Below are 19,444 nucleotides of genomic sequence, written 5' to 3'. Positions count from 1 at the left end.
AAAACAGTGATGCAGAAAGAACTTTTTCTGTAAGGCCCTCAGATCTACCTGTTAAAATTCTTTTACCTCCTCAGTGGAACTTCTCTCCCAACAAAGTATTCAGGCACCTCTTTCTTCCCTATAAAAATCTGCTCTCAACAGAGGATCTGATAGAATTTTTTTGCAGTTTGATAGAATGGAAGCTCCTTGAGGGTAGGAGGCTTTCATTTTCATATCTGCTTCCTCAGCACTTAACCTAGGGCCTATCACAAAGGACTGCAACAAACAGGTCATCTCAGGAGTGAAGGCACTAGTTACTGGGAAAATCAGGAAAGATGCCCTCTTACAGTAGATGGGAATTTGAGCTGAGTCTTAAATGAAGCCAGAAAAACTAACAGGCCACCTTCTACAGATGCCTTTCCTGATTCTCCCAGGAGCTAGTACCTTCTCCCTTTTCTGTAAAAATTCTTATATTTTTAAAATATAATTTGTAAATACATATGTATATATACATACACACAAGTATACACACACACACACACACACACATACACACACACACACACACACACACCCCTTTCCTCCAAGAGAATGAAAACTCTTTGAAGGCAGGGACTGTTTAATTTTCTTTTTATTTCTAATACTTAGAATTTTTGTTCAGTCATTTCAGTCGTGTCCTACTCTTTGTGACCCCGTTTTGGGGTTTTCTTAGCAAAGATACTTCGGTGGTTTGCCATTTCCCTCTCCAGCTCCTTTTACAGATGAGGAAATAAGTCAAACAGGGCTGAGTGACTTGCCCAGGATCACATAGTTAGTAAGTGTTTGAGGCTGCATTTGAACTCATGGGTCTTCCTGATTCCAAGCCCAGTGCTCTATCCACTGTACCACCTAGCTGCCCCAATACTTAGCACAGTACTTGTCATATAGTGAGAACTTAATAAATGCTTATTGATTGATTGGACAGAGGTATGAATGTAATGAAATATGAGTTCCATGGCAGCCCACTGGGGAAGTACTTTGAGGATACCAAGAACCCTGAAATCATAACAAATAAACAGCTGTCTAACCTACTAGTCTCCCAGCTGTCACAAGCCATCCACCAGAGGCATATACATATACAAAACCATCTATTTTGAAATATGCTTAGTCTATTTGGCTCAGTCATTTGTTTCAGAGCAAATGTGGCTAGTGTATGAAATAACAAAGAACCATTAGGAAAAAAAAAATGAATCATCCTGTGTTTACATGTGAGTCAAACTAGCTGTCTTCAGACTAGAAAGGTTACAACTGAATGGTTACCAGGGAGTTGAAATTCAAGGTAAGGGGTGAAGTAAAAAGTACTGTTATTGTTGTTCAGTTGTGTCAAATTCTCCATGACCCCATGGACCATACTGTCCATGGGTTTTCTTGGCAAAGATACTGGAGTGGTTTGCCATTTCCTTTTCTAGTGGAATAAGGCAAGCAGAGGTTAAATGACTTGCCCAGGGTCACACAGCTAATAAGTATCTGAGGCCATATTTGAACTCAGTTCTTCCTGACTCCAGACCCAGCACTCTATCCACTGAGCCACTTAGCTACCTCCTAAAGAGCATTAAGGTGACGTCAATGAATGCAAGGCACCAAATCTAAATAAATTATCTCCTAGGCTAGACAGAAGTAATTTGTGATTGTGACTGCTGAACTGTTGTCAGTACTCTGAAAAATCATGAAGCATGCAAATGGAAGAGGTATCACAAAACTGGAGATAGGTTAATATCTCATTTTAAGGGAGAAAGAAGTAGAATCTATAAAACATTGAGATGATGAGCTTGATTTCCAGGATGTATCATTATTTTGTTAATGTTTTAACAGATAGGCAGTCATCACTGAGCCAACACACCTTCATCAAGAACATGTCACGCTAGAATAATGCTAGTACTTTTTTTTGAAGGTTCAGTAGGCTAGTAGATTGGGGCAGGTTGAGGGGTGGGTGGGATGGTGCATATGGCATACCTACATTTCAAAATGCATTTAATAAAGTATCTTTTATTTCTATCTAGAACAAGATGAAGATATAGGTGATCTAAATGACAGCAGTTAGGTTGACTTACAACTGGTTGAATGACCAGATCTAAAGAGTAATCATTAAAAAAACAAACAAACAAAAAAGAAACCCTTCACTATACAGCCCTGAGGGCTGCAACTGACATCTGTGCAACTCCCATCATGCTCCACCTTTCCCACACTACCACAAAGACTTGGAACAACCCAGCCTTGTTCAGAGTCAACCACCTCTGGGACCAAGAAGGAGCCAACTGGAGGATGTGTACCTGTCCTTGTATCCCTAGCACACTGCATAATACTTAGTAGGCACTTAATGGTTGTTGAAATAAAGTAAATGCTTTGGAAGAAAGCTGTGAAATTTGTGATGACTAGGTGTACCACAAAGTCATGCTTTCTAATCTCAATTGGGCCCTCATTGCTACAAGGCAATTCTTCTATTCTTTCATGTTTTATCAATTAGGCTTTCATCAAAGCTGTTCCAAATGTTCTCTTCTCTCCTAAATCCCTTCTGCCACCAAGCCCACATCCCTTTTTTCCTTTCTCTTCCTACTTACAAGGCTTCTGTGAGATATCCCTTACTCCACATCTCAAAGCCATTTTATACCTTCCTTGTCTTCTCTTCCTTTGCTCAAGTCTTTAAGAAGTCCTTCTAAATCTGCCTCTTTGTTAAGACTAATATCTCTCCCCTATGTCTTCTTTCCACCTCTTCTAGGCTCCTCCAGAAGATTAACCTTGGGATCATCCACCCCCCCAACTGCAATGTCTCCTGGCTCATGCCTAGATATCAAACAAAACTTCTCTGGACCCTCCCATATTCACACTATTGTCTTATAACTCCCAAGAATAAGTCATCCTAACTTGCTGACTCACCATCACTGTTACTGAAAGTACCAATCTCTTATCAGTTTAAGCTAATAGCCTTTCCTCAGTCTTCACCTTACTTTTCTTCTAGTTAGTTTCTGATAGGTAGAGCGGAACAAAGCTTCCCCCTGAATATTATCTCCTCCTTTTGAATAGTGAGACATGACTCCCTTCTATGTCCTGCTTGTCTGTTGTTTGTATAGCTATGAGTACATCTGTCTAATTACCTTTTACTTACACGTGAGTGTACATGTTGTATGTGAATTACGTAATGGTAAAGACTATCTCATTTTCTATCAGTATTCTCAGAAACTAGAACAGTGTCTTGAACGTGGTGAAGGTTTAATAAATGTTGAATTTAATTTAATTGGTTCCCTAGTTCAGGCCTCATCACCCCTTGCCTGTGCTACTATAATTGCTTCCTAATTGGTCTCCCTGCCTGCAGTCTCTTCACTTTCTAATCCATTCTCTTTATATTGATATAATTAATTAACCGTAATGTTCTTTTTCCTTACCTCTACCTCTCAAAATTTAGAGTTCCATGAAAGGCCCAGGCAACTCAAGTGCCACCATCTACACAAAGCCATCTCCATGATTGTTGGTGCTTCCCACCCCCAAAGTTACTATGTATTTATTTTGCATCTTTTATATTTACTTATTTATGAACATGATTTTTTTTTCTTCCAGTAGAATGTCAGCTTCTCAAGGGCAGGGATTATCGCTTCTGTCCTTGTATTCCTAGTGCCTATCACTATGCCTGGTACATAGTAGGCACTTGAGTCACAGATCTTGTGACTAGATTTAGAGTTGCAAAGGACCTTGAAGGTGACTTAGTAATAATTTTAATAGCAGCTAGCATGTCTATTGGATTTTAAGGTTTTCAAAGTGCTCTACAAAGATTCTCATTTTATCCTCACAACAACCCTGTCAGAGACAGGTGCCATTATTTATCCCCGTAGTTATCTGTATGTATATGCCTTATCAGCTCTACTTGATTATAAACTGATATATTTATGAACAGGTCCATGACAGCAAGGACCTGTCTACAAGGTTGTAAATTCCTAATGCTAAAAATAACAACTTTAATACTGCTTTAAAGTAAACAAAGTTAAGTGCTGTTCTCTCCATTTTCCAAAATGGAAACTGAGGCTAAAAAACATTTAGTGACATACCCAGGGCCACACAACTAGCAAGTATCTGAGTCAGGATTTGAACTCCGATTTTCCCAATTCCACATCAAGCACTCTACTGACCACACCACATAGCTGCCAAATCATTTTGCAGGTGAGGAACTGAGGCAAAAAGTAAAGTGGTCTCATTCATGTGGATATTTCCTCTGCCAATGTAGACTTTAAATCAACATGCCTAGCTATGCTATGTGACTCACTACAGGGGGTCCACTCAATATGCTGGGAGTCTTCCTTGAACACACCAGTGGAAGGCAAGGGCATCAAGGCTGCCATCTTTTGCTTTTGCCATGAGTCTAGGCCTTTTTTTTTTATTTAAACAGTATCCTTTACTTCAAGGTAGTGAATAAGGAAAGAGGATTAACAACTGTGGGGATCAAACAAAAATTCATTTAGAGGAAGTGAATGAATAAGCATTTATTAAATGCTTACTATGCACTAAGCTAAGAGCTGGGTCACATATATTTTGAAAAGAGACAGTGCTTGCCCTTAAGGAGCTTACGCTCTCGTGGGGATGACAAGGGGAGAATTGACTGGGAAAGAGAGTTTGTTTTGGTGAGGTGGAAGGAGTGCTAGGGGTAGGGGTGAGGGGCTATGTGCATGGCAGTAGATAGATGGCGAGATGGCTTGACTGGATGGCTGGATGAGATGCTAAGCTGAAGCATGGTCTAGTGCGGGGGTGGGGAACTTCACAGTTGGTTGGATTCAGTCAAAGGGCCGCACTTGAGGACCTAGGGGGCCACAGGTTCCCCATCCCTGTTGTTGTGTAAGGTCAGCAGTAGGCGTTGTGGGTTAAGTAGCCACATGTGCACATACTCGGGCATCAATCAACTGCACTGCTCCCTTCCACTTACTCTTGATTAAGCTTCATGAGCCTACGCTGTGTCCCCCAAATGTGACATTGCTCACCCCTATGCTGTTGTACTGGTGTTCCCCTATTTCTGGAATGATCTCCCCTCCTTCCAAAAATTCCTATTCTCTCTCCTTGTCTTCCTCTCCTTTCTCCCCTGCCCTCCTCTCCTCCATTCTCTCTCTCTCTCCTTCCCTCTCTTCTCCCCTCTCCTTCATAATCTCTCTCCCTCCCTCTCTCCCCTTCTTTCCTTCCTCTCTTTCTCTCCCTCTCCTCTCCATTCTTTCTCCTTCCCTTCCCTTCCTCTCTCTCTCCCTCCTTTCTCTCTCTCTTCCTCCCCCTCTCTCCTGCCCTTCTCTCCTCCATTCTCTCTCTCCCTATTCTTTCCTCCTTTTCTCTCTCCTTCCTCCCTTCATTCTCTCTCTCTTTCCCTCTCTTTCTCTCTCCCTCTCTTCCCTCCCCCCTCCTGCCTTCCTCTCCTCCACTGTCTCTCTCTCCTTCCCCCTCTCCCCTTCTTTCCTTCCTCTCTCCCTTTCTCTTCCTCTCCGCTCAATTCTCTTTCTCCTTCCCTTCCTCTCTCTCTTCCTCATTCTATGTCCCTCCTCCCCTTTCCCCCTCCCTCTTTTCCTCCTTCCAGTTATTTACTTGTTGTCTCCCCCAGAAGCAAGAAGGTGACACAAGGGATAAAGTACTGGGACTGGAGTTCAGAAGAACTGAGTTCAAATACAGCCTGAGACACTTACTAGCTATGTGACCTGGGGCAAGTCACTTAAACACAGTATAACAGTACCTCTCTCACAGTGTAGTTGTGGGGATTAAATAAGATATTCCTAAAGAGCTTAGTACAGCGCCTGGCATGCTTGTTTTCTTCCTTCTCATTACAATTTAAGCTCCCTGAGGTCAGGAATTATTTTTGTATGTCTTGTATCCCCACTTAGCAGTGTTTGGCATATAGCTAGGACTTAATAAATGCTTATTCACAGACTGATCTCAAAAACAAAAGCTGCTTCTGAACAGCAGAGTAACAAACAATGTCCATTTTTGTAGCCCTTCTGTTCTATTAGAACAGACAGCCAAGAACATCTCTTTATTTCATCCATTCATTCATCCAGGCTTACACAGAGTTCATCCCTTTTCTGATGGACCAGCTTATGTAATTCAGTTCTTGGAAGAATAAATTTAGTTCATCCCCTACCTCCCATCCTAGTAGCAGGCATTAAGTCCTGCATTTTTAGTTCACTTATATGCCACACAAAAATACTAGGTTAATCTCAAGAAATTCCTTATCGGCTAAGGTATAACTAACAATGACTGTCTCTACTACAGTCATTTAGATGAAACTAATCCAGAATCTCAGAAATCATTTCATCACAAAATTGTTCAAATATACCAAATACAAGAGAGGAAAAAATCTGAAAACAAAACTCTGGAGAGAAAGGAAAAGCCATAACCATGATAAGCAAGAAAGAGAATAGAAAAATAGCTATGAACAGAAAATAATAGAAATAGAAACAGAAAAAATAGAAATCTAAGCACTATTTCTTGTCCTCTGTCGCAAGTGATAAACTTACAAACTCACAAATCAGCATTACTGCATCATGCATGTAATGAACAGTTCCTCCCATGATGAATAATGCTTCTACTGTCTAAGCCCTACTTGATAAACATGTATTAAAAACTCTCACCAAAACACCTGGAAACTTTCAACGGATGCTCATTAATTTATCGAAGCTACTTCAGTTGAATCCAATAACACTCATTTTTAAAGTAGCAAACTCCATGGAAAAAGGTAAATACTAAAGGTTAATATCATTCATTGGTCTTAAATATCTCATTCATTGTGTATTTCTCCCCTCGTAGGTGGTGAATATAAAACACAATCGACATAAGTCTAGAAAAAATAGCATTATGAAGGGAATCAAGCCTTGACAATAATTAATATGGAGCTGCCTACAATGTCTAGAACAGGGGTGGAGAGCCTGTGGCAATGAAGCCACATGTGGCCTTCTAGGTCCTTAGGTGTAGCCTTCTGACTGAGTCCAAGTTTTATAGAACAAATCCTTTTATTAAGGGGATTTGTTCTGTCAAGTTTGGAGGCAGTCAAAGGAACACACCTGAGGACCTAGAGGGCCACATTTGGCCCCGAGGTCACAGGTTCCCCACCCGTGGTCTAGGAGATAAAAAAGGCAACAGTCTGTATAAATGATAAAAAAAAAAAAAAGTCAGTAGCTCCCTTATAACGCATCCCCCCCAGAACCTCATATAAATCACTTAGTTCATCTATTTATTAAGAAATCCCATACTTTACTACTTTTTATAACTGACAAAAAAATTTTTTAAGAATACAGCTAATTTCCAAACTGAGTGGGTCTAGTTTATATAATATTCTAATTTTACCAGAGAGGTACCCTATGTAGATAACAGACATTAACTATGAGCAGAACTTTATAAAATTTCCAATGCTGAAATTATGTTAAACATAATCTAATACCTGATTTTTTCAGAAGGTACTTCAATACCTTTCAGTATTTCTTTTTTTTGGGGGGGGGAGCCTAGGCAATGGGGTTAAGTGACTTGCCCAGGGTCACCCAGCTAGTAAGTGTTATGTGTCTGAGGCCGGATTTGAACTCAGGTCCTCTTGAATCCAGGGCCGGTGCTCTATCTACTATGCCACCTAGCTGTGCCCCCCCTTTAAGTATTTCAGTTTATTATGAATATCTCTTCTCTCTATAAGGAACTGCTGATGTCAATGAAGGTGTAAGAACCGCAGAAAAATAGAAAGTTAGAGCTATAATCAAGCTGATATACCATCTATCCCAGGGGTTCTTAACTTAGGGTCTGTGAACTTTTTAAAAAGTATATTTTGACGATTGTATTCAATTTAACTCTACATATTTTATTTCCTGCATTTACAAATATTTTTCTGAGAAGGGGTCATTAGGATTCATCAGATTCCTAGAGACACATGACACACAAGAAAGTTAAGAAGCCCAGATGTAACCTAATTATATCATTTTTTGTAGGTTAAGAAAGTAGAACAGCAAGAGAAAAGGATTTGTCCAAGGTGTAAGTACAGGCAGTGAAATGAAAGAGCCAAGATTCAAACCTAAGTCTTCTCATGATTTCTTCCTGACCTCCCAACCTTTCCCAACACAGAAGAGACTTGATGGAAACCACCGAGTCACATCTCTTTATCACAAAGAAAAGAGATATCTCACCCAATGGCAAGTGGACTGAAAGAAGTGGCACAGAGGCCCCTCAATATAGCTAGAGCTCATATGATTTCTCTCATCATCCAATCAATGACTAGACTAAAGCCGCCTTACTGATAGTGTAAAATAATGTGGAAGGTGTTACTGTGAAAGCATCAGTTTGTCCTTCATTCCTTTCTCTCAAAATTAGACATCACATTCAACGAACTGAAAAATAAATTATTTGTGTGTTTCCATTGCTAGGACTCCACCTTAACAGTAGCAAGAAAAGTAAATTAACCATACGCACAAAAATATTTATAGCTGCTTTATTCATAATGGAAAAACCTGGAAGCATCTTTATATCCCTTCATCAGAGGATAGGAGAATAAGCTATAGCATATTCACAAGAGGGGATATCAGGATGTTACAAAAATAATAAAGAAAAATGTCAAAATATTTATAAAAAGAAAGATCATTTGACTCAGAACAGCATATAAATTGGCTACAGCTCTATACTTTTTTAAGAAAAAAAAGAGCATTTGATCGATTAACAAGAGGACATAAAGCATATCTAGATTTTTGTTTGGTGTTCATTTGTGAATCTGTTTAAATGTATGGATAATATTTTTCCCATTCTCTTTATCTGCTTAGGATGCACATGGTTTTACTTTGGAGGTTAGGATTGGAAATTAGCCCCATGTATGGTTCAACCATTGGTAGACTGGAATCTGTTATATTTTTTAAAAATATAATGCAAAATTAGAAAAAACATTTTGTTTGAGTTTTATGTTTACTTGGACTCTAATACACTAACAAAATACTTTACAAGGACATTGAATAAATTACTCAGAGAAGCATTTTTTTAAACTGAACTCATAAGCATGGCATAGTGGTTGTAAAGTGTAGACTTAGAATTAGGAAGTCCTGCTTCCAATACTTACAAGTTGTGTGAATGCTAGCAAATGGCTTCACCTTTTAAGCCTCAGTTTTCTCATCTGTGAAATGTGGTTAATAATATTGACGGCATCTGTCTTAGAAGTATGAAATCTAATCAAGTATCAAAAGAGATAACATTTATAAAGGGCTTGGCATAACGCCTGGCACATAGGCATTTAATAAAAGCTTGTTCTCTTCCCTCTTTCCTTCTCTTTAAGGATGGAAAAGACCAAAGTTGGGATAAGCATAAGCTGAGAATACAAAAGGTTTATGTTACTATTTAAAAATAATTATAACCTCGTAAATCCCAATATATTCATTGAACATGTCATGAGAGAGAGTAAATAGCAAAAGAATGGAATTATGGTCAGGGGCTTTATGTGCCCTAAGACTGCTACAGCAGCTATTAAGGCCTCGTTGGGATCCTGAAACACTGACTGACGGGACTCCAACAATTCTACTGATTGAATTAGCACCATAGACATTTTAATGTCCCTGCTCCTATAAATCTAAGAAATAGACAAGTGCAGAATAGGGTTGCAGACTGTCCATATCAGCAATTGTTATGTTTAATCAATAAACATTTATTAAGCACTGACTATATGCCAAGTACTGTGATAAGAGCTGAGGACACAAAAGGAGACAAAAAGTAGGCATGGGGAAAGCTAAGGAGAATGCCTAAAGCTAAGAAATGGAGCATTTTATTTGTGGAATAACAGGGAGGCCAGAGTCACTGAATAGGAGAGTATGTATTGGGTAGTAAGGTGTAAGAAGACTGGAAAGGTAGGAGGTGACTAGGTTATGAAGGGCTTTGAATGCCAAACAAAGAGTTTTGTATTTGCACCTAGGGCAACAAAAAGCCACTGAAGTTTATTAATTATGTTAATTAGCTTGACACAGAACGTGGTAGAGCAAGTGGTACTCCTCTGTCTTCTGATTTCACAAGAAGAAAGGATACACTGGGGGAAAAAAAATCAGAAATACCAATACCTCAAATGCCATAAATGTTTCAGCAGAGAAACAGGTATGTATAGAGAGGATAGCAAGTTTTAAGAGGGTAGAGTCAGAGGGGAAGTAGTCATAAGCAAAACAAACTTCAACTTCAGAGAGGGATAATAAAGGAAGAATTAAATGGATAAAAATAAAGTATAAGAAGCAGGGACTGGGGTCTGGGCTAGGTGAAAAGAGGAAGACCAGAGGAATGGGAGCAGAACCTGTACTCTATCCACTGTGCCACCTAAAGATTACTACTGCTGTTCACAGTCCTTTTTTTATCACTTTCTTTACAAAGAACATTACTTGTAAAGATGGAATATTGGGGCAATGAGAAAACAGGTATAAAAGAAAAAAAGGTATAAAAGGATATATTGAAGGAAAACTTATAATTAAAATTATATCAATAAGTACAAATGGGATTAATTCACTCATAAAATGGAAGAGGAAAGCAGAATGGATTCTAAAGCAGATTCCAACAATATGTTGTTTACAAGAAATACACTTGAAATATAATGACTTACACAGAATTAAAATGAGGATCTGGAGAAGAATTTAATGCTTAAGGTGAATTCAAAAGAGCAGAGGTAGAAATCATAACTTCAGGCAAGGTGACAGAAAAAACAGACATGGTTAGATGAGATAAGCAGGAAAAGTACACTGTGTTCACAGGTACCATAAATAATGAAATAACATGTACATCTATCTATACAAACGGATTCTAATGAAATAATAACTATAAGCTACACACATACACCCCAAACAGTATAAAATGTGTGTACTTAAAGGAAATGCTAAACATATTATAGTGAGAAATAGAAACCAAAACATAATAGTTGGGGATCTCAACGTGACGTCTGTCCCCAGATCTAGAAGAAGCTTACAAAAAGGCAAAACAAGAATGATCCTAAGGACCTGAAAATTTAGAAAAATTAGATATGATGGGGGCATTTAGGTGGCGCAGTGGACAGAGCACCAGCCCTGGAATCAGGAGGACCCAAATTAAAATTCAGCCTCAGACGCATAATACTTCCTAGCTGTGTGACTTTGGGCAAGTCACTTCACCCCAACTGCCTTACTAAAAAATTTTTTAAAAATTAGATATGATAGATAGCTGGAGACAACTGAATGGGAAAAGAAAGTAGTATACATATTTTTTCAACTAAAAATGGTACCTTTACAAAAATTGACTATATACTACATTATAAAAATATCACAAATAAATGTACAGAGATAATTCCAGATCAATAATTCACTTCCTTAATAAATAGTTCCAGTGTGAACAATATGGATTAGAATAAGGATATATCCCATTATAAAAATTCTATATGTAATCTTTATTAGGAAAAGGCAATCAATGAGAAAGAAAAAATGAAGTCAATTGAAAATTAAAGTTTTTGATAGTAGTTCCATTTCTTTTACAAGATAATTTACTCACATGGAGCAGCAACACGGCAGCAAGAAAAGACTGTCCTTGGCAATATCCAATATCTTCATCATAGACAGAGTAAGCCTTGAGAATGAGGAGAAGGGAGAAAAGAAAATTAAATATCATTATCACAGAGGCATTTTGACATGTTAAGGTCTTCTTGTGTACTTTAAACATTAAAATAAACTGATCATGCCATTTAGGGAACTGAGAGATGAGGAATAGTGAGAAAGAAGAGCCAGAAGGCACCCAAATGGTCAATCATTTTTTTATTGGGGCATTAATTCCACTTACACCATTCCCTCAAATCCAGTATGTATACCACAACTGCTAAAATTATTCTCAGATGATATCAAAGGTGTAGGCAAGGTCATGGAAGTAGATCTACTCTCTTCTAGACCCCAAAGGACAATGTAAGAAATTGAATTGGAACTCAAGGGCATTCAAAGTAGCTAAAGTAGCCCCTAAAAGTCCTCTATAAGAGGGGGCCAATCCCTTAGGACTGGTAAGTTCTTAGATCCATTTGAGGGGTTACTGTATGAATATGACAAGACTATTATTTAACCTAAGTTTTAGTTTCCTCGTCCTGAAAATGGAGATTAAATGACCTACCTCACAGGGCTGCCATAAGGATCAGAGGACATTACCTATAAAGTAATTATAAACCTTAAAGTATCAGATACCATCATTATTATTATCTTGAGAAGGGGTAGAGGCTCAACTGAGATTCCCTAACACAGTGAAGCAAAACTCCCAGAAGGAATGGGTCCTCACCTTCCAAAATGATCTTGTCTAAGAGCAGTTTCCCCTCTGCCCCATCACAGAATCATATATAGGGTGTCCCAAAAGTCTTAGAGGTAGGTCCCTGTTAGTGTATATAATGAATCTCCTCAAATGGTCTCATGTGTTTGAATTTGCACTATTTGAAGTTATAGTTATATAAAATATGATAATTGGTTTAAGCACAATGGAAATATTCAATACATATTCAAATAACCTGCCCATTTCAAGTTCATTATTTGCACCAAACTGGACCTAGCTGTAGTGAAGTTTTAAGCTTTAATAGCTTAAAACTTCACTAAGACTTTTGGAACGTTTATATTCAGAACTGAAAGAAACCTCAGTGGTCATAGAATCCATCACCCTCATTTTAAAGATAAAAAACCAAGGCACCAAAAGTTTGTTAAGTGCCATAATAAGATCATAAAGACAGTAAATAGCAGTCATGGTTTAATACAGTTCCACTGATTCCAGATTTAGCAGTCTTACACTATACTTGTCTTATACTATCACCTCAAAGTGGCTTTAGGATTAGAATGGGTCCTCCTACAATCTGTAGGAGGTACAATCTGTAGGTGGTACAATCTGTACCACCAGAGTACTGTAGGGGATCTCCTACAGCCACCACAACCAAACAAAATGGTGGTCAGTAATATCATACTGTATGTACATACACCATCATGGGTACTCTGAACAAAGGACACTCTAATTAGCTTGTAGGGCATTTGGTATATAGCCAAATGGTAAAAGAATGAGAAGATTTGTCATCTTATGCTGAAGGCACCTAACTGTCATAAAACTAATGCAGCTTAAGCATCACCTATTTGTCTTCTCAGTCAACAGAAATTAATTTAAATTACATGCTTAATTGATTCTTAATTTTGAAAAAAATGCACTCTTCCTAAACATCTGTGGTTCTCAGGTTTTTTTTTTGTTTTTTGTTTTTTAGAAAAATAAGCTGGAATGCTTCTAGGATTTTGTGATTATTTATAGAAGGCCAATCAGAACAAAATAAAGTCGAATGGCAACTCATTCAGAATTATTATCTATTTTTTAAAAATTGAATACTACCCCAAATATAAATTTTAAGTATTTGTCAGATTTTCTAAAAACGCTACATATTATATTTCTGTATGTCATTTTTCAATGAAATAGAATCTTTTTAAACTAGCATAATCCTCTCTACTGCAACCTTAGTAGTGCTAACACAATCTCTGCTAATACCCATTATGACCAAATTATGACCAAAGCCACCAAGAGCTGAACCTAGCAGATGTGGTCCCAGTCAAACGGACTAGTATAGAACCTCTCTCAGTGCTACAATAGGAAGAATAGAAGATCCAATGGGCTTCTTCAAATAATGGCCTTTCTAGCACCTATTTTTTGTCTGTTATTATCAAAGGCAAATTCAGTTAAAACAGGCTTCACCATAAAGTTGCCTATAATATGGTGATAGCAGTGCTGAAACTGAGAGTCCACAAATAGTTCTACTCTAACAGCCACAACCGTATACCACAACCTGGGCCATAATGATCATTATCCCCTTAAGTATTTTACCTTCAATACTGCTAAGCTTGAGTATCATCACACACAACTGGAACAGTGAGGGTTAAGAGGACAGAGTGGATTAAAGAAGAGTGAGACGCTCTCCAATTTCCTGGTCAACCTCCAGAGGTAAAAGGATCTGAGAATTCTCTTTTTACTTGGTCTTAGGGGAGGAACTACTTATTACCAAATATTAGATAATACATTTCATCAAGTTCAGGCTGCAAGGGCATCAAGTTTGACACCTCTCAATTAGTATGCATTTCTCTTTCTTATCCACAAAAATAGCTCGAGAGAATCATCAAGTGCTTGGCTTAAATCCAGGTAAACAATACCCACCAGCCCTAGTAACCTTGCCTAATAAGGACATGAGTGTAGTCTGCCATGATTTGTTCTTGATAAAATCATGCTAGCTTTTATGATCACTACTTCCTTTTCTAGATGTACACAAATCACCTTTTAAATTGTGGGTTCTTAACCATTTTTTTTTTTGTATTGCAGACCCTTTTGGCACTGTGGTGAAGCTTATCGATCCTTACTCAGAATAATACTTTTAAAGATATGAAATAAAATACATAAAATTACAAAGGAAACAATTGGATTAAAATATAATTATCAAAAGAAAAAGTTCACAGACTCCAGGTTAAGAACTTCAGTTTTAAATAATGTATTCTCAAACATTTTCCAGGAATCACAGCACAATAACTTATAGTATGCAAGCTCTACTCTCTTCCCTTTTGTGAAATCAAGAAAAAAATGGCCCAGCACAATGCTTTGAATATCATAGAGGTCTTCTCTGCTTTGGGAATTGATTACAAAATGGAAGGACAAACATCCTCCTTATGATACATGGTCTTAATGTCAGTCTAACCATTTTTTCCTTTTTTAAAAGTTAATTAATTTATTTTTAGTTTTCAACAATACCTTCCATAAGCTTTTGAGCTTTAAATTTTCTCTCTCCCTCACCATTTCCCTCCCCAAGACAGCATGCAATCTGATATAAGCTCTACACATTCCTCTTAAACATATTTTCACATTAGTCATGCTGTAAAGAAGAATTAGGACCACTAGGAGGAACCACAAGAAAGAAGAAATAAACCAAAACAGGAGAAAAAAAAACCAAGTAGTATGCTTTGAAATGCATTCAGACTCCATAGTTCTTTTTCTGGAGATGGATAGCATTTTCCATCATGAGACTTTTGGAGATGTCTTAGATTCTTGCATTGCTGACAAGAGCTAAGCCTATCCAAGTTAGTCATTGTACAACGTGGCTGTTACTGTGTACAACGTTCTCCTGGTTCTGCTCACTTCACTCAGCATCAGTCCATACAAGTCTTTCCAGGTTTTTCTGAAGTCTGACTGCTCATCATTTCTTATAGCACAATAGTATTCCATTACATTTATCATATACCACAACTTGTTTAGCCATTCCCCAATTAATGGACATTCCCTCAATTTCCAATTCTTTGTCACCACAGAAAGAGATGCTATAAATATTTGTGCATATGTGGGTTCTTTTCCCATTTTTATGATCTCTTTGGGATACAGCCCTAGAAATGCTATTGTTGGGCCAAAGGATATGCACAGTTTTACAGTCCTTTGGGCATAGTTCCAAATTGCTCTCCGAAATGGCTGGATCAGTTCACAACTCCACCAACAATGCATTAATGTTCCAATCTTCCCACATGTTCTCCAATATTTGGCATTTTCCTGTTCTGTAATGTTAGCCAACCTGATAGATGTGATGTGGTACCTCAGAGTTGTTTTGATTTGCATTTCTTTAATCAATAGTGATTTAAAGCACTTTTTCATATGACTCGAGAGAGTTTTAATTTCTTCATCTGAAAACTGCCTGTTCATATCTTTTGACCATTTATCAATTGGGGATTTTTTTTTCTTTAATGAAGCATGTAAATGCATTGGCTATTTCTGGTCAAAATAAGTGTGGCATTAGCTACATTAATGTCAAACTTTCTTAACCGATTAGCCTCTAAATTACCCTCCAAAAGCAATGAAGGACAAAATGAATCTGTCCAAAGCTTGGTCACAAACTTCTAGAAAAGGCAACAGATTTTGTAGCATTTCTATGATAATTTTTTTCTTATCAGTTACTACCATACAATGATGACAGACAACCTCATTCTAATATCTCTGCACCTGATGTGCTACATGAGGAAATGGACAAAGATGGGATTGAGAAGAGTTACTGAACTAGAACAAATGAACTCAAGAGAAATCCAAGTTTGAGGTAACATAATTTTGAATAGTTGGGGGGAAAACCTTACTTTCAATTTATCTCAAAGAAGGGAATATAGCAAATGATGGGGAAAACACTAACAGCAGTACTGTTAACCAAAAAAAGGTGAGAGAGGAGACGTCAGCATCTATTGACCCATATGATTACTTGCTCCTAGTGATAAAATTCTTATTACAATGATCCAACATATATTGAGGACATCCTTGCTGAAAATATGAGAAAGAGAACAGTCAAGATTTTGAAAATTATATTCTACAGCAGATCATATCTTCCCAGTGACAGAATTGACTGAAAAGTATAGAGGATTTAGTTGCTACAGTAAGTTATTTTAAAGATTGAAATGAAATGACGCAAAACAATTGTGTACACCACGTGTATACAATATTGTGCATATGCATCTGTTCCTATGTACAAGTAGCTAGGTGCCATGAATAATAGGGCACTGGGCCTGGAGTCAGGTAAATCTAAGTTCCAATTTGGCCTCAGAAACTTATTAGCTGAGTGATTTTGTTCCATTTGCCGAAATTTCCTCAACTGTAAAATGGGGATCATAATAGCACCTACCCTCCAGCATTATCATAAAGATCAAATGAGGGAATATTTGTAAAACATAGCATAGTACCTGGCACATAGTAGGTACTACATAAATACTAGCTATTATTATTGTTGTTGCAATTTCAGATATAAATGATGTGGTTTTATGAATAATATAACCAAAAAAAGACATTAGGAAAGTCTTAAAATAAAGGGATCGATGTATAGATAGAGATACAGATATAAGTATATATAGATATGACATTTCAGATGGTGTTATCTCACAAGCTAGTTTATTTCTATAAAATTAGATTGTCATTTTTTCTTCCCTCCTATGGCTTCCCTTTGCTTCTAATTTGTTTCTTTGTGATATCTAGCTCCCGTTGATTTTATGACTTTGAGGGCACATTTCCTTCCACATCAGTAACTACTGACTTCTACTTAAAATGAGATTTATTACAGTATGTGACTAGATATTTTAAAACAGATTTATACCAATCAATTTTTTGACTGCTTCATCTCAAAAGGTCTATGTGGTCTGTTCCTAAATAAATCTACCCACCTGTTTATTTTTCATCAATCTGTCTCTGTTTTGCCATTCTCACTTCTCATTTCTGCTTCAGTTAATAATCAGGAGTCCCCACATGCTGATGTCTACTATAGTAAACATCATTCCCTCCAGCTTTGGAATCATGATAAAATCAACTCTGTTCCTGTAAAGAGTATGTCAATATATTCCCTCATGTTCCCTCTCATCACTATCTCTGTAACTTTCCTGACCAAAGTGCTCCTATCCCCTGTAACCATGCCCCTATGTCTATTGTCTCCCCCATTAGAATTTAAGCTCCTTCATAATGAGGTCTGTCTCTGCCATTTTATTTGTGTAGACATAGCCCACACATTCACTTGTTCATTTTCATTGGTTTAAATCTTTTGAAATTTCCTAAATTCCAAAAAGTGAGTGATACTTTTTAAAATGGATAATAGAACTCTCATGTACAACATTACAAATAAATACAGGACTTCAAAATTAGACCATTTACTTCCCCAAATTCTAAACAAATATGCTAAACTCAATTAGCATATTTGTACTACATTAACTCAATTAATGGCATAACATACAAAACAGTGTATATATTAAGATGCTGCCAATATGCTACTGGAGGGTCAACCTTCATTTTTTTTACAAAATGATTCAATACTGAAAACTATGGCTAAGAAAATGAGTTTGTGTTGTGATTAATTCTAACTGCACGGCTCTTTATGCTTTCATTATTTATTTATTTTTACTCTTCTCAGAAGAGTTAAATTCATTTCTGACTCAAGAGCAAATCAAAAGAGTATTTAAAAGGGACTCCAACAGCTGGCTATGAACCAAAGAATAAATACAAGCATGATTTATCACCTAGTCAGGCTCAACAAATGTAAATTTGATTTGCTAAGAGTCATTAATAAGGACATGAGCCATTAGTTAAACAAATAAACCATTAGGTTGAAATCTGAAGACTGGACACATCTACACCCTATTAAGCAGCTAAAAAAAAAAAAGGAAGAAGAAGAAGAGTTATTAGAGATATACTGAGAAGCTAAGCACAAAATAAAAAAAAAAGGATAGCAGAGAGAAAAGAAGAGCTGGAAGGATATAGAATGGGGAAAGAGAATACGTGAGAACTAGGATATTGGTCAGGAACATAGCCAAGGAGAGTTACCAAGTATTAGAGCTAAATGAAGTCTAGAGGAGCAAGATTCAGTACAACCAGAGATGAAGAGCCTCGTTCCATTTAGAACCAAGAGCAGGTCAAGCTGAAGCAGTCCAGCACTCTGGATAGCTCCATGGGTGAAAAATGGGGAGTGTGCTTACAGCTGACTGTTGGCATTTTTAAGTGTTTTACTTCTTAGGTTGTTCATTTGACTTACCCTCTCAGATGAAAACTATCTGTTAAATAAGCCACGCCACATTACGATAACTTAGTTGTCCTTAAAAGATAGGAAGCTATCTTTATTCAAACAAACAAAAGTTCAGTGTTTGAATCAGAAGGAAAGATGGATGGGGGAGAGGAAACTGTCAGCAGGTATAACAAGCTGGTCAAAGAGAGCTTGATATTCTGGAGTCCCTATATTTTCTGAGCCAGGACTGGGGTGGGTGTCTGATGTGATATATTAAAAAGTACAATCCATTTATATGTTGACTAGACAAACTTAGATCTTAAAACACAGGACATAGGTAAAGTTTAATTGTGTTGGTTTTAACATTTACCTAACACAAAGCTCCTGCAGGAGAAAATGAATATAAAAATAGTCTGACATTCTTCATTGTGCTTTTTATAACTGCAATGACTTTTAATGAGTTTTAGAAGGAGCATGGCATATGTGATGAGAGATCTAGCCTCAGTCAGGATGACCTAAGCTCAACAGTCCCTCCTCTGACTCATATGAGTGGCTCTGTGACCCTGTGTAAATTACTTAAATTACTGAGTAACCCCCTCCCTCATCAGGCAACTCTCAAAGACTATAATGTACAGAACAGTTGCTCATCTGCATTGGTAAATGGAATTTTTTCACCATGCAGCTACCTATAATAATTAAGTTACAGCTATAAGACAAAAAAAATTAAGGGAGTACACTGTTTTTTCCAAAATGTTTTTTAATTTATTTTGAATTATCAACAATCACTTCCATAAGCTTTTGAGTTTTAAATTTTTCTCCCCCTCCCTCCCTACCTCCCTCCCCAAGATAGCATGCAATCTAATATAGGCTATACATACACATTTCTATTAAACATATTTTCACATTCAAGATGTTGTAAGTAAGAATTAGAACTAATAGGAGGAACCACCAGAAAGAGGAAACAAAACA

At 37.3% G+C, this 19,444-nt stretch overlaps 1 protein-coding gene across 1 annotated transcript in view; it reads right to left on the bottom strand.

Moving 5' to 3' along the window:
- Nucleotides 1–19,444, bottom strand: part of RABGAP1L (RAB GTPase activating protein 1 like) — a 648,400-nt gene that overhangs the window by 232,226 nt on the left and 396,730 nt on the right. Inside the window, exon 15 of the mRNA XM_027868366.1 lies at nucleotides 11,482–11,556. Within this exon, the coding sequence (XP_027724167.1) occupies nucleotides 11,482–11,556 (75 nt within the window). The remainder of the gene's footprint in view (nucleotides 1–11,481; nucleotides 11,557–19,444) is intronic.

Source organism: Vombatus ursinus, unplaced genomic scaffold (genome assembly GCF_900497805.2).
Source record: "Vombatus ursinus unplaced genomic scaffold, bare-nosed wombat genome assembly UNPS02014789.1, whole genome shotgun sequence".
Classification (NCBI taxonomy): Eukaryota; Metazoa; Chordata; class Mammalia; order Diprotodontia; family Vombatidae; genus Vombatus; species Vombatus ursinus.
This window is presented reverse-complemented; position numbering and strand designations above follow the sequence as displayed.